This window comes from Microchirus variegatus (genome assembly GCF_963457635.1).
Source record: "Microchirus variegatus genome assembly, chromosome: 11".
Classification (NCBI taxonomy): domain Eukaryota; kingdom Metazoa; phylum Chordata; class Actinopteri; order Pleuronectiformes; family Soleidae; genus Microchirus; species Microchirus variegatus.
The window spans coordinates 4254929-4270905 of record NC_139812.1 but is presented as its reverse complement, the minus strand read 5'-3'; the positions used below and the strand labels follow the sequence as shown (position 1 = coordinate 4270905).

The following is a 15977-nucleotide window of genomic DNA, read 5'->3' as shown; positions in this document are numbered from 1 at the left end:
TTTCCATAGACTTATTCTGTAACTAACAGCAATAAAATGTCACCATTGATTTTGTACGCAATAAACATTGGTATATTTTGCCTCTTCTTTTGTTTTCTTGGGGAGACCCCTGCTGGCCTGAGTGTGACACAGCAGGACTGTGATTATTATTATAACACTAAATCAAGTCAAAAAAAAAACAAAAACCAAAAAAAACTTTTGCAGCAAAATGCAGTCAAAAGGGCAAACAAAATTGTTTTAACTAAAAGAAGAAAAAAAAAAGGTTTAAAAGTCTGATATTAAAATTGTGTTTGACATCCTTTCGTGGTCACACTCATAAACATTTATCATTATCATTTTAGAGTAATAATCACAAACAATATAGAAGTAATGATAGAGGAAATGTCTTCTGAATGGCCTGTTGGCTGAGTATATTGCTCTAATATGAAGCAGAATAGGTGAAAGACGACGGTGGCTCAGTGGGAGAACAAAGACACTTAACCCCAAGTGTGAGTGGGTATGAAAGATGAGTGATAGAAAAATGTATTATAACGTGTGAGTGAATGAGTGAATGGGAACTGTAGTGTAAAGCAAGTCATCAAGACTGGAAAAGCGCTATATAAATACAAAACTAAAGACTAAGGAGAAAACAGCTGACAGAGTGGAGAGTTGTGACGGTGATGTTGTACTGCATTTCTTTTCTGGCAGGGATGTGCAGTACTTCTGATTCATGTATTTAAAATATCCATCCATCCATTATCTACCGCTTTTTTCCTCCACCAGAGGGTCATGGGTGGTGCTGTGCCTATCTCAGCAGACATTGGGCGATAGGCGGGGTACACCCTGGACAGTTCGCCAGTCCATCACAGGGCCACATATAGAGACAAACAACCATTCACTCACACCTACGGTCAATTTAGAGTGACCAATTCACCTAATCCCCATATCGCATGTTTTTGGACTGTGGGAGGAAGCCGGAGAACCAGGAGAAAACCCACGCACACACGGGGAGAACATGCAAACTCCTTGCAGAAAGGCCTTTGTTCCGAAGTTGTTCCAAATGGGGCTCGAACCCAGGAACCTGGGTTTTCTTGCTGCAAAGGCAAGAGTGCTAACCACTACACCAACTGTGGGCCCGTATTTTCTAATACAAAACATGATTTTGTCATTTGTATTTTATCCAGATGATGAAAATACCTTCATATTTTGTATCAAAATACTTTGAAACAGCATGAGAACAGAAACCTTGTGGTGCTGCTGCAGATTGGACAGAATGGTGCTTTAATTTTAATATCGCACCGAATAAGTCACATGCTTCCATACCTACATTTGAGTTTAATTATTTTATTTTATTAATTAGTTGTTGGAGTTCTAATAATATATAACTGATATTTTCTAGACTTTCAATTTGTGTATATTCTATATAACTTTCAGATGGTTTAGTGCTCTGGTTTGTACAACTACACGAGACCACTACCTTCCTCAAAGTGTTTCTTGCACATTTAAAATGACAACGTACTGATCATGTCATAATTATTGGCTTCTAATTGGCTTAATTGATTCAGAAATGATTGAACTGGATGTTCCGTTTAAATGTGACCACATGATTGATTTCATGTTGTATTGACATTAGAGTTTCTGCACTCATCAATGTGTGGAATTATTCATTATGTTATCAATATCAAAATGATGAGATATTTAACATCTTATAATTATGAGATACTAAACCATTATTTTGAGAGAGTATCTTCAACATATGACTTAGTATCTCATAATTATAACTTGGGTATGCATTCCTTTTCTCCCAAATTATATAAACGGGCTTCCATACAAATGAGTTTCAGCTGTGGATTTAATTATACAACTGTACTGTGATGAAGTGTATAGAAGGCAGTATTTTATTTTAAAGGTGCATTATGTAATAAATCTAAAGCAACTGGCCGTAAAATCCTCCTAATATGTCACAACATACTGCACTCACCAACAACAACAGTGCAGCCAAATCATGTTTATGTTTTGAAATCATGTTTTGGCATGTGGCGCCACCTACCGCTGTCTACCAATCATTGCAGTCAGTAGAGTCTCAGCTGCCGAGCAACCACGGGTTGCCAATTACCTCAGAAAACGAAACATAAAAGAACTTGGTATTTTGAATTTGAATGTAGTAACCGTTTTTGGCCACATTCTTACATATGGCGCCTTCAATACATGGTGTGGCTGCTGTGTAACTTGATGGGTATTTTATTTTTAGATAACATGACACACTTAGTGTGTCCACATATTACTATTTAATTAACTGGACCTTTAAGTCAAAACCAAGACTTATTTGTTCATCACACCAAACACGTGTTATAGTTCAGTTTAGCCTCATGTGATTAACACACCATGATAAAATGGTTAACTACAGAATCACAGTCTCAGCTGAGGCAGAAAGCAGGAGCCTCAGCTCTGACACAGCCCTAAACTTTATTTTATTCATGTCATTTAAGTTACACGGTGGAATTAAAGACACAAAAATAGGTTAGAAAGAAAAAGAGCAACCACCAGTCCACATCAAATGGCAGAAAAGTGTATGTGGATCTGTCTTACAAGCCTATAATGCAAACCACAGGATAGATGCACAGTAGAATCACAAACTCTGCAGCTCCTGTGTCATTTTCAGACTGTCCCAGGTGAGAGTGCAGTCCTGAGAGAGCCATGTTCAGTCTGAGCTGCTGTTAGTACATGAGCAGAGGAGCCGACACAGAGGGAACATTGTTTTGTTTAGGTGTCTCAGGATGAAGCCCTCGTCAGATAAAAAATAAAGACACCACATTTTGTAAAACATTTTCCCAAAACAAGCTTCACAAAAAAAATGTAACCATCATCAGAGGACAGAGTTTTGAAAACATCACACAGGTGAATACTTGTTATTTTTGTCTTATTGCAGCAAAGGTTTATTTTTTTTTAAATTTTAATTTCACAATTTCTTCCTTGACCCAGGACTTTGTTTAATCTGCATTTTCTTCTCGCTTTCTTACAGTGGAGTGTAAATATTGACAGCTCTGCAAACGGTTAGAAATCTGATGCAAGAATTCAGCAAATTGTCCCACAATCAAAAGATGAAATTGAACATTTGACCCTTTTCATTCACTTCTAACTTTGTTAGAAATCTTAATTATTTTTTGTACTTTTGTACAGTTTTTTTTCAAAATTAATTTTGACTTTACACTACTGAAGAAAAAGAGCGACACTCGCGACCTCGACTCCTGATCCAACAATACTTTCCACTCAGTAATTCAAAAGTCCTCATGTCACCTCCTCTGTGCACCGAGCTGCTGCAGTGACAAACCAAACATTTTAAAATGGCATTTTCCCCCATTAATGTTCCCAAACACTTCACCACTTCCCAGCCCTAATACACAACTTTTTTTTAGTGTCAACACATTTGGCAAATTGTCATCATTGTCGTCATCATCGTAAAAATAACAAAACAAGAACATTAAAAACAGACAAGTTCAGTTCACATCAAAGTATAGAATACAGATATCACATCTTTACCCACAAAAGAAGTTTGTTACGACTAGCTAGAAAAAATAAAAGAAAGAAAACATCACCATGTTCTACAAGTGTTTTTCTGCCCGTGTGTGTTTACTATGAAATGCTGAAAAATGAGTGTTTGTAGATTTACAGATCTTCAGGATGTTAGTGTGTATGTGTGTGTGTATCGAATGTATACATACGTGTGTAAACTTACATTAACAAGCAAACAGGTCTTTCATTATGAACACATGACCCCGCCCTCATTGATAAAAGCAAGAAAAAGAAAAAAACAACCCCACATCACATCAGAATCATTTGCATTCCCAAAATAAGCATCCAAACCGTCACCACTAAAAATCTTAAACCTCTCATCAAAAACAAACAAACAAAAACAAAAAAAAAAAGAATATTTTATTATCAACTATATATATAACTATATATTTATATTTTTGTTCTGTTATACCAAACAAACATATGGTATATTATGCGTTGCTATGGTTATGGTCCCTGGCAACATCATCATGGAAAAAAGTACAATGAGTAAAATAAAGACACTGATCCCCAACTTCATCCAGCTAGTGTGAATGTGTGTGTTAATGTTTCTGCCCAGGTTTTTTTTTTTTTTGTCATCTCTGTGTGTTTTTAAATGTTCTTTTGGCATTTTTTTTTTTCAAATGTACAGTTTGTTCTGTATTTAGTGGACTTTAGTGGAAATGCTATACTGTTAGTGTCACTATTCTCTCGTGTGGACACCGGCGGTGTCACGTTGTTGCTGTCAGGATGGTACGTTGAGGTCGCGTCGACATAGTTTAGCGTGTTTTAGTTTGTCTTTAGTGTATGATTTTAGTGTGTATTCGTTGTGGTATTGATGGCAGACAGCGTGGTCGAAGGCCTTCGCCGTGTGGTTACTGTGCGTCTACGCGTTAGCGCTGATGCTCTGTTTGTAGACGGCATGGTAGGCGTTTCGCAGCAGGACATAGGGGAAGCAGGACTCCAGCAGGTCCATGGTCAGGAAGGGGGACTCCTGCACAATCTGAGACACAAGTAACACAAAGCACACACGGTGTTAGACAATAAAACCACAGAGATAAGTGTGCAGTCACTTGTTGTGAGTCATTTAAGGCTGAAGACAACCAGATGCATCATGAGTGGAGATGTTAAATGTGCAGCAAACATGTTACTGGAGTACTCGGGGAGCACTGGACACAACTCAGACCAATACTACTAAATTTGCATTTGGTAAATAAAATAAAAACACTTGAAGAGTTTAGGTTATAGTTACTACTGCCTGAGGAGCACAAAAAGTGAATGCCATATAAGCAGCATTTAACATAAATTAAACATAAATAAGATCAAATTTGGAAATTAAACGAATGCCCGCATGTCAAGAGAGATTTTCCGAGATGGACACGTTGCCTTGAGGCATCTGTTGCGTATAAATCAAGTGTTTTGTCTCTGTGCTCATCTAATGAGGAGCTCAGTACAGAGAGCTGTGATTGCAAAATGTGAGCATTTTACTGAAACCTGAAAATCAACAATCTACTTTTTTTTTTTTTTTTTTAATCAATGTGATAACAGCTACTTAGCCTCTGCACTGAGCCGCCTGCTATGTGGGATGTACATGAGAATCCAGAGGCCGTCATGATGCATACTTGTGGTTAAAAGCTATTACAGTATGTCCAAAATGTTTGTGTGTTTGGATTAAAAAGATGAATTAAGTTTTATTTAATTTGATTGATGATTTAATTCTCTCACCATGTCCAGCAGCAGGTAGACAGATTCTCTGTTACGCGTCGTCATTTTATCCGTCTCCTGACCGATCTTCAGCAGACTGGATGAGGCAAGCTACACACACACACACACGTTAGAATAGTGCTAAAGTATTTAGTGTGTAACAAGTTAGTTTTCACAGTTTATTTGTGAACTATGAGAAAAATAAATTTTTATTTCAAAATCAGACATGTTTTCTACCAGCCACTAAAAAAATGGGCAGGGTCAACAAAACCAGGGATGTTGTGACTACGATCATTGACTTTTCATAACAATCAAAGCACTAAAAATAAGTTGTCTTCACAGGAAAAGGTACAGGCGAGTGTTGTTTGATCTCAAACTGAATTCAGATTGAGATCAAGACTGTCTCATAACATCAAGTTACATTTTAAGAATGCATTTCTCTCAGCTTCCATTGAATCTGTTTTTCTTGGGAAACATAACATTTAGAGCCATGTGACAAGATCATAATGTAAAAGGTATTAAGTTCATTTTGTTAAGAGTGGCATATGAATTTTTTAATTTTAACCTGAAATCTCTCAGCAGAGTATGTGTAGAGCGTCGGGTGGACAAAATTAAAATACCCCAGACTGAGGCTGTCACTGACGTGCAGAAATGAAAACTGTGAAAATATAATAGAATTCAATAATATTGATTTGTCTTACAGCCAGGAACTCCTTCAGACGGTCCTCTATGCTTCCCTTGTGGATAGTGAAGAGAGCAGCAGCTATCTGGTTGATGGCTTTGGCCAGGCAGTGGATGTTGTTACAGTGACCTGTAGGGGGCAGCAAACACCTTGTTATTGAAACTGCGTTCAAACGTGCAAAACTGCACACATTCCTGACACTGACCTAAAGGGGCTGTATGTAAGAATGTGTAAAAAAAAAAAAGTTATGGAGGATTTTGAGAGCAACTTTTGTGACCAGCTCCCTCTGGACGAATCTCAGCAGAAGGAACTTCACAAGTATCCTGCTGCATGAGCCGAGCGTCATCAGTGTCTCTGTCACAGCAGAGTGTTCATCAAGGACAAAGACGTGCGTGTGTATGCGTTTGTGAGACGCATAACAAATGAGTATATACATACATGCGAGTGTAATTATAAGTTTAGAATGGTTAGTTAGACTGTCGTGAGATGGTGCCTTCAGAAAACCAATATTCAGTCTGCATACCAACACTGAGGCGGCCCATTACAACTCATTATCCTTCTCAACTGTTCCTTATTAACAACAGCGCCTTTCATTTCAAGGTTGTTAGAGGCCAATGTTTTCATAATTCATTGTTGAGTGACGAAACCCTTCGATACCTGTTTAACTATGGCGGTGTCACTGTTACAAAAAAAAGGAAAAAGATCAGGTTTATTTAACTGGATGAATCTTTTTAGTGAAATAAATAAGGTTAAACAGGTCACAGGAGTAAATTGTCCTTTGGTATTTTCATTATTGAAAGGGAATAAGTAATGAAGACTGTGATGTGGTTTGTGTGCACACAAATGAATCGATGTGAGGCCATGAGGTCAGCCTCATTGACATGCAGAGCAGATGCAGTAGATTATGTTCTCGACAATGTGGAGTGTTTTCTCCCGCGCTGCTCTCAGACTCTCCACAGCGATCAGTCAATGGATTAGTCCAAGGACAGAATACTAAACAGCAACAACTACGGTAAGCATCGACTCATTTCAATCTTTCTTTAAAAAACAAAACAAAGCATTTTTTTGCTTTGTAAATGTGAGAATATTCACATTTTCAGGCTTATATAACATGTTGACTTAAGAGAAATATGACTTTCAAGTGGCCACAGCCACAAGACAATTTAAGATTTCTAAGGTCACAGTCACTTTGACCTATTGTGACCAAACTCCAGTCAATTTATTCTTGTGTCCAACTGAGTCTTTGTAGTGCTCTCAAAAAAGGGACATACCATACCATATTTGCAGAAGAAATCCGAGCGGGAATTGATTTAAAAAACAGTATTTATTTAATTAATTTAACAAAATAGCCTACCTTCAATGGCGGGGCTGTACTGGGACATGACGTTGCTGGCCAGCGTTGGCAGTGAAACGGCCACAAACACCATCAGCAGGCAGGCAATCTTATACTCCTCCTCTGGACTGATGTTCTCTGCACAGGCACATGAAGGAGGTCATCAGGTGATGCCATATGTAGAAGATATATTCATTTTTTACTGCATTGTTTGTGTCTCACCGCTTTTCTGTGAAGACAGAGCCACGACCAGAGCCGGGTCGATCTCACAGGGCAGACCTGCAGCTGATGACAGCTCGTAGACATTCATGGCCACCTGGAAACAAAAAAAAAAAACAAGACAGGATATTCACACCAACACCAGGAGAGGGGGAACATCGTCTCAATGCTGACCACAGGTTTGTCTGTGAGTGTGTGTCACCTTCATGTCTGTCTCTCGGGGAATGTGGTCTTTGAAATCTTCCACCGAACTGACGAGGAAAGGAATGTGACAGGATAAAACCTGAAGAGCGAGAGAGAAAGAGAGAGAGAAAGTGAGAAAGTGATGTCGCATATTGAAAATACTAAGAAATATAGATACAGAAAAAAACAAATTATTTTCAGCACAAATGAATTCATTATTGGATTCATTATTACAATTGGAGACGCGTGTCGGACGCAAGGCACAAGCAAGAGAGTGTGTTGTGACGCACGTTCAGAGGAGCATGTTTCTCTGGGTATGTCCAAAAATATCTCTACTTTTTGGAATGTATCTAGGTGAATGAGAGGACACACAGACACCGCAAATTTTCTCTTTTTTTTCCTCACACGTATCAAACAACAAAGTTGGGGTGCGGGAAAAATGGTACTGGTAAAATGTCGTCTTTATATTGATTTTTTTTCTTCTTCTTTGACTATATTGATTGATTCAGAGAGGCTGCAGCAACGTCGTTCATCACACCAGCTCTCGGACTTGCTTAGTGACAATGAATGCGACAGTAGCGCAAAACCAGGAGCACCTTGGTTAGAAACACCTCTGGCTTCTTCCATGTGAATGGCCCCTCACAGCATCATTATGTATTCCTTCAAAACAATTTTTCCTCCCAATATCACATGTTTATTGCACATGATTTGAAAAGTGTTGTGTGTGTGTGTGTGTGTCTTACATCTCTGAGAGCCTCCTGAGCAAGGGAGCGGAAAGACAAGATGACTCCAATGATGGTCATTCTCTTCAAAACACTGTCCACAGCTACAAAGAGACAGGAAAACAACTGTCAGAAATAAATACTCCACTAATCAATAAAGTAATTTACACTAAGCTTCTTGCACAAACGGCTCACTGAAAGCAGCAGTGAGCAGAATCACTAGACAATACCAATATGTTGACTTTTATCCGCAGGTTGTTAAAATACAAATGTTTTGGGACCACAGCTCTCCGTGTGTGTAGACAGATGCACTCATTTCAACACAACAGATGACCAGGGGCAATGTCTCATTTCAAAAACGCTCAGCTAATGTTGACACATATTCACTTGTGTTTTTCATACAAATTTTAAAGAGTCCTTAGGATGTTTTTCTGCAACCATCTTTCCAGTGACCTATACCAGAGCAGCTGTATTCAGATTCTCCCTAAGATTTACAAGGTTATTATGGAATTATTGATTAATAATTCTAAGCTAATGGGAATGTGTATGTGTTATGAGTGTATGAGAGAAATTACAGGTGAGTTTCTTGAAGAGCGCCGCCATATGGTCAGGTTTGTCAAAGCTTGTCCTCATCTGGGTCAGCACCTCCATGTTCTCGACCACCAGTTTCTAAATGGAGACAAATACACAACAGTTAGTGGCGATGCAGTTATTAATTATTTATTTTTGACTTTCATTTCCTGAAATTAAAAAAAAAACAAAAAAAAAACAACGTAATATCAGGACCATTATTGATCATATATGCAAACAAACCAGCAGATGAGTTTGAAAATGTGTGTTTTGGTGAAAAAATATCCAATGACCATGTTTCTGTAATGTAATACACATTAATTAAAACCTATATGCAGTGATATTTTTTGGTTTAACTTAAACCTTAAATATAGAAAGGTTACTTCTATCTTTGTGAAGACCAGTTTGACCTGTCAGATTGAGGACATTTTGTCTGGTCCTTGTGAGATCAAAGAGCTGTTTGAAGGCATGGACTTGGTTTCACAGCTGGTTGCATGTACCTTTAACTCTGCGACCTGTGACGAGATGTGCCACATCAGACTCTCACTGAGGAACTTCATTCCATATGGTCCCAAAAGCTCTGACAGCGAACGCATCTCTGTGAAACCACACACACAGAAAAATGATTAAAAGTTTAACTTTTCAATCCTTAGTAAAAAAAACAAAACATAAAATGTGTCGACAACAGGAAAAGAGAAGTATTTAGTGAATTTAGCTAGAACATAAACAAAATCATGAGGCAAATTTTGGTGCCTGCATATTTGAAATCAATTTTTTTGATTTTATAAATTCTGAATATTAACACATTCAATTTGAAAATCACAGCCATTCTTCAGTATTGCTGACCTTTTTAATCAATGTATCAGTTCAGGCACAAGAAAAACACCTAAGGCTTAAATGCAGTTTATTACAAATGTGCATAATTTTAGAACAGAACTGTTCTCATTTAAAAGGAAACCAAAAACCACAAATAATTCTTATGTTTACAACATCGCTTCATTCCCCCAATGTGAGAATACAAATTGTCTGCGTGTATGTCTGTACCAGAGATGTCCGAGTACTCCTCTGCATTGAAAGTCAATTCGTTCTCCGTGGGCAGGTTGACAAAGGCCTTCATGGCGGGAAAGTAGGCGATGTGTCCATTACTGACCTGACGGAGCAACGTCTCCAAGTACCTGAACACACAAAAGACTTACTGAGTGAGTGAGAAATTTTTTTAATCCATCCTTCACCATGTTTATGGCTCCATAGAAGAGTGTAAATAATGAATTATGGAAATGAGGCTGTAATTCCTGAAATTCATTATTTACATTCTTCTGTGGAGATTCTATGTAACTTCAGAATTTTAAGTGCAGAATCCAATTCAGAAATTAGGCTGTAGAGACTCCTCCTGCACACAGCAAATCTGTTTGACAACAAAAGGCATACAGACAACCACACTGCATGTTCTAGAAACTGGACAGGACCGGTTAAAGAAAAAAAGAAACATTTGGCTGTAATTACACTGTGGGCAGCAAATTACATATTTTTTTTTATATTTCTGAAAATAAGGATTACCGAGTACTGAAGGGTTTTAAAATGCACTCTTGAATGAATGCAACAACAAAGTAAAAGAAAGAACTAAATAATATCCACACTCATGAACTTTAATGACAAAAGTGCCCTGCTGCTTCAGTGACCAAAATAACTTTGCCTGACATTTCGATGTTTGTGCTACAAAAAAGTATTTCCTGCAGTGTAAAAACCCTGTAACAATGACATGATTTCCATCTGGTGAGCAATACATCAAAAAATAAGAGTTTCTCACACCTGGAAATCTGTTTCAGCAGTACAAATGAAGATGAATGAATGATCAACTTTAAAATATACAGTCAGTCGTTTTGTTTTGAAATAGTCCTAATTTAAGCATTTTTAAAAATATTTTTTCTTTACTTTACTGCTTGCTGTTAAATTTGTAGATTTACAGTGAACGTACCAGTTGGTGTAGAGACTGGTGATGGTGGGTTCCCCGTGACTGTCCAGGTGCTGCGTCTGCTGCAGGAGGACGTTGTTGAAGACCCGGGTGATGTCAATGGTGACATAGTTCTCTATGGACTGCAGCACAGTCATGTAGGCGCGGACGCTGGTCAGTAACTCACTGGGCTTGGCTATTTCCTGGGTAGCCTGGTTGTACATGGTCATCCCCACAATGGACCTGGACAAAAAAGGAGAGATGTAAAGCTGAACACTGATCTTTGCACTGGCTATTGATTCTTGTAATTCCTAAAAGGGAGATAAAGAGGAATAAATCTAAAGTAAACATGACATACTTTGTAAATCGGATCTCCAGGTGAGAGGTGAGGTACTCTCTCGGTGTGAACGTGTGCTCCCACACCACCAAGTTGGGAACATAGTTGATGGAGAAGCAGAGTTCAGATAATGCTGTGTGGAGTTTGTCCAGACTGGAAGAAGAAGAAAAATACAATAAAAAAAAAAAACACCAGGTATCATGTAACTTTTCCTGATCGGTGAGAATATGGTGGGTCTTTGCAGAAAGGAAAAAGAACAATGTAGAAATGTAGGTCATATTATAGACTTTTCTTCCTCGCTGCAGAAATGAGTTAAATCACTGAATTTTACTGTGGTAAGTGCCACAACAAAAGAAATAAACCTCAGATGCTACAAAATAATTTAAAACTTTATTGCATTCCAAAGAAGAGAGGGAGAGAGAGATAGAGAGAGAGAGAGGGAGCCAGTGAGTCACAAATCCATGGAGGTCTTTGGTTACTCACTTGGTGACGAGCAGCCTGTTCTTCCTCATGCTCTCCACCCCCGGCTTCTCTCGCTCAGGCTCGCCCTTCTTCCCCGTTGCCTTCTTACTCTTCTTGTTCACCGCCTGGCTAATGGTTTTTGCACAGTGTTTGGGGAGCAGCTTCAGGACAGGCCAGTAGAAGAAGAGGGAGAGAGAGAGAGAGAGAGAGAGAGAGAGAGAGAGAGAGAGAGAGAGAGAGGGTTGGAAAGAAAGAAAAAGTGAGAAATCTAAGAAAAGTTTAATGATATGGATCCATGAAGGATTTAAAAAATGACAGCGTGTGATATTATTCACCAACTGTAAATCAATTTGCTTTAATGCTGCTAAATCAAATTGTGAAAAAAATAGTTTGGACTTTTATTTAAAATGAAAACATGAGGTATCCTTCTATGTAGAAGAATTTCTCAACAAAAGCTTGCTCTACTTGATTCATTTTAATGAATATTCAACGTTTTATTTGACTTTTGATTGACATTTGATTTTTTCTTAAAGACTCTTCTGTCATCATTATAGTTTAACATTTAGGATCGCCACTCACTCACTTTCTAATTTTAATGAGAAGATCAATATCACTCTCATTTCTAATCGATACCACTCTGACTAGTTCTTGGCTGGGACCAGTAACTTGCTGGGAATCTCTGCTGGTTGCCAGGCAACTGATCAGAGCCAAAATGAATATAGTCCAGCACATAACTCAACATGAAACCGAATTGTTTTTTTTTTTGCTCTTTGGCTTTTTATTGATCTCCTCTTCACATCTGTGCCCCCCTTTACACCTGGCATTTTCTGTGATTTCCATTGGACAGAACCGGACCACTTGTTAAGTACATTTGATTGTTATCCGACCACTTTGGGACACAAAGGATGTGATGCTGTAGTCTGCTGCAGAAGAAGAGGAGGGGGAGGTGACGCTAGGGAGGAGATCATCAATCGGATAGCGACCAGAACATGATGTGGACAACAGAGACGCGTGTTCATACCAGGTTTAAATTCATGTGGTGAAGAGCTATCCGATTGCTATACGATTACACAAAACACATTCTAATGCCAAGTGTAAAGGGAGAAAATAGAATAATTGTATTTCTGATCAAATGTCTGCCTTAGCCTCTGTGTTCCTACCTGGTCGCTGAGTGTACATTGTTCAGTGCAGATGTCAGTGATCAGGTTTCTGGCCTGTTTGGCCATTTCATCCAGAAACATGTTACACAATGACAGGCTTCGGTCCCCTATATGGTGTCGCTGTGGACAAAGACAAGAGACACAAAGCCATTAATGAAGATAAAATATTACTGTTGTAATGCATGTGCGCCAGAGTGTTTGTGTGTGTTTACCTCCTCAGGACAGAGCTCGTGTGTGCAGGACATGAAGTGTGTGCAGAGCAGAGGGAAGCAAATGGAGTGTCGGCTCTGAGAGGGAAGCTCCAAACACTGCTGAAACATCTTTTCAAACGCACGGCTGTAGAAGCTATACACACACATAACAAAAAACATGGGAGAACATATAAAACAAGGAATATAAACCATTATTTGAAGTAAAACTAATTTGATATAATATTTTGAGTCTCTTTACATCCAATTACCTTTGCATTATTCAAAAAACAACAGTTTTTTGTCACTTAACAAAAGGCTCAGCCAATTAAATATATGCAAGCTTAAATGCTTAGTATTTTGAGTTTGCTGCCCAATGCCATTGTTAGAGAGCCATTTTCCAAACGGAAAGTGAAGCTTGTGTTGCTTTGTAAATGGCTCATCCCCCAAACAAAAGTCCATAGAGAAAAACAGGAAGTTTATATTACAGCATACAAAGTTTTTATTTTAGTGATGGAGACAGCAGTGATGTGATATTTTGAGGCTTCTTTGTAGTATCACAAACTCATACAAGGCAGCAGTAGCCCAGCAACTCCCATGTACCCACAACCTAAAAACAGATTTTCTCCTTGGACTTTGTTTTAGGAGACTGAGCTTAAAAAAAACCCCTCAACTTTCCCTTTTCATGTGTGGCTCACCAGAAAATGGACAGGTCCGATGTCTCCACCAGCATATCCACCAGAGAGTCTACCATCTTTGTGTGGAAGATGATCGTGTTCATCATTTTACCGAGCTCCTTGTGGTCAGCTATACCAAGACTGGCTTTGGAGACGCTTGTGTAGGCCTAAAGAGAGAAAGACATCAGAGAAGGTGGGAAGAGGACAGAAAGGGAATGGATGGAGATGGAGGGTGGTTAATGGAGGTTATATTGCACAAGAAGAGCCTATCTGTCCTTTATAAATATGTAAAAAGAATTTAAGCTCTAGATTAGTGTGAATACCTGCAGTCTGAACCAGTCGAGCCTCATGCCTCTGAAGTCAAACACCTCTCCATCCTCCACTGGAACACAGTAGCACACAACAGTTATCTCAGAATTATTCACATCATCAATAAAACAGCCAGATCACAAGTCCTACTCTTCTAAACAAGAGTTTAATTATTGCTACTGCCTCTGCAACCTCTACTGTATGTAGTAATACTGCAATAAGTCTTATTGTCAATGATACTATTTCAAGTTTTAATAGTTCAAAAAGTAACAATTTACCTTGTTTGACACTGAGAGAGGTCATAGTGTTGACAAATGAAGACATGATAATAGACTCGTCCTCTGGACACACGGACAGGTTCTGTTCCGCAAAAAAACGAAGTAAAAGACACATTACATTAAAAAGACGTGCAAAGCAGAAATATGAATTTGAGTAAAAGGATGTCAAGGTTTAAAATAATCATTAGCATATAAATTGCATGAATGACTGACATTTTGATGATGATGGTTAGTTAAATACTCAAACTGACAAACTACTGAACATCAAGACGAAGAAAAGAAAATGTCCATGACCGCACTGCACTGTTTTTTCCAACAAGCTTACTGGTGAACGTTGTTTCAATTCCCGGCTGTGCTAGTCAACATGCTGATGTGTCCTCAGGCAAAACACTTAACCCCATGTTGGTCCTGACGGTTGTGCTGACAGCATGTGAATGGGTATGTTGTGATAGAAAATGCACTGCATAACACAGATGCACTGTATGAAAGTGTGGCTGAATGGCACAACTGTAGTGTAAAGCTGTAGTCATCTAGAAAAGTGCTATATAACAAACAATTTAACATGAAATAGATGTAAAGACGAAAGAAAAACATAAAGTTCATTTCAATTACTTAATGACTATTTGAAAAATAATACAGACGATAAAGATAGTCATTCTATTTTATATTACAGTTTGATTTTTTTTTATTTTCCTTTATTTTATCAGCTTTACTAGAGAATTACTTTTGAAACTCAAGCAAATGTTTAGTTATTGTTGTACATTAAATGTTACTATGTTTTCATAGGAGTTGCAAACTAAATAAATGTGACTGTGGGGGAAGTAACAGGCTGTTATTTTTCAAAGATACAGTCCAATCCAGTAAGTCTGTGTGAGTGTGCTTTTCATACCTGCACCAATTCGTTCAGCACCACAGCATCAAAACCAGACAGGTACTGGACGTAGTATCGCTGCATCACAGGACCGTACTTCCTGACATGAGCTCTGAGTTCTTCCATGTAGAAGATCAACTCAGCTATGTGTCTGTAAAAACCCCAACAAAATTAGACTGGAGCCACACAAGCTATGCAGAGAGCAAGCAAAGAATGCAGAGGGGTTTATTCAGGAGTGAACCTGGACAGTGCATGAGCATTATTCATGAGTGCGTACTTGTCTATGAAATCATCTGTGCTTTTCTTTTGGATGTTGTCTGCATGTCGAAGGAGCCATATTATCTCGTCTCTGGCAAAAGACAACGCCATGAACACAAATAAAGCCTGGTGGGACAGAAAAAAAGAGAAAAATGGGACAAAGTCCTAACAAAAATAATACTGAAGAAGAGAAGCTGGCTATAAACTTTATCATCTATCACTGACTGCTATAATGTAAGATAAATATGTTTTTCACTGTATCGATCTCCTCATTTCAGTGCCAGGGATGCCGAGATGGAAAACCACTGCCACATTAACATTAGCAAATAGCCTGGAACGACAATTTAACTTAGCGAAGTGCTCCTCCCAATCTCTCCCATGAGCCATTGTATTCCATTTCTTTTCTAGGTGCAACAATTAGTCGATTCATTTGCATACTTGCCGATGCCAAATTCAGCATTTTTGGCAGTATCCCCACACTGGCATCAATACCAGAACATCTCCATCTAAAAAAGCAACTAAGTCTCTTGGAAATCTAAGAA

The 15977-nt window shown here is 38.5% G+C and overlaps 1 protein-coding gene across 2 annotated transcripts in view; it reads right to left on the bottom strand.

The window, feature by feature from the left end:
* Nucleotides 1-3136: 3136 nt before the first annotated feature.
* Nucleotides 3137-15977, bottom strand: part of nckap1 (NCK-associated protein 1) — a 32177-nt gene continuing 19336 nt past the window's right edge. For both annotated transcript variants that reach the window (XM_083898121.1, XM_083898122.1), the window contains exons 12-31: nucleotides 15455-15561; nucleotides 15196-15328; nucleotides 14307-14388; nucleotides 14043-14101; nucleotides 13741-13886; nucleotides 13067-13199; nucleotides 12855-12974; nucleotides 11716-11855; nucleotides 11254-11385; nucleotides 10920-11138; nucleotides 9989-10119; nucleotides 9445-9542; nucleotides 8950-9043; nucleotides 8396-8478; nucleotides 7672-7752; nucleotides 7473-7566; nucleotides 7272-7388; nucleotides 5937-6046; nucleotides 5257-5346; nucleotides 3137-4534 (exon numbers count right to left, since the gene is read on the bottom strand). In XM_083898121.1, coding sequence (XP_083754247.1) covers nucleotides 4418-4534; nucleotides 5257-5346; nucleotides 5937-6046; nucleotides 7272-7388; nucleotides 7473-7566; nucleotides 7672-7752; nucleotides 8396-8478; nucleotides 8950-9043; nucleotides 9445-9542; nucleotides 9989-10119; nucleotides 10920-11138; nucleotides 11254-11385; nucleotides 11716-11855; nucleotides 12855-12974; nucleotides 13067-13199; nucleotides 13741-13886; nucleotides 14043-14101; nucleotides 14307-14388; nucleotides 15196-15328; nucleotides 15455-15561 — 2286 coding nt within the window. In that variant the 3' untranslated portion in view covers nucleotides 3137-4417. The remainder of the gene's footprint in view (nucleotides 4535-5256; nucleotides 5347-5936; nucleotides 6047-7271; nucleotides 7389-7472; nucleotides 7567-7671; nucleotides 7753-8395; nucleotides 8479-8949; nucleotides 9044-9444; nucleotides 9543-9988; nucleotides 10120-10919; nucleotides 11139-11253; nucleotides 11386-11715; nucleotides 11856-12854; nucleotides 12975-13066; nucleotides 13200-13740; nucleotides 13887-14042; nucleotides 14102-14306; nucleotides 14389-15195; nucleotides 15329-15454; nucleotides 15562-15977) is intronic.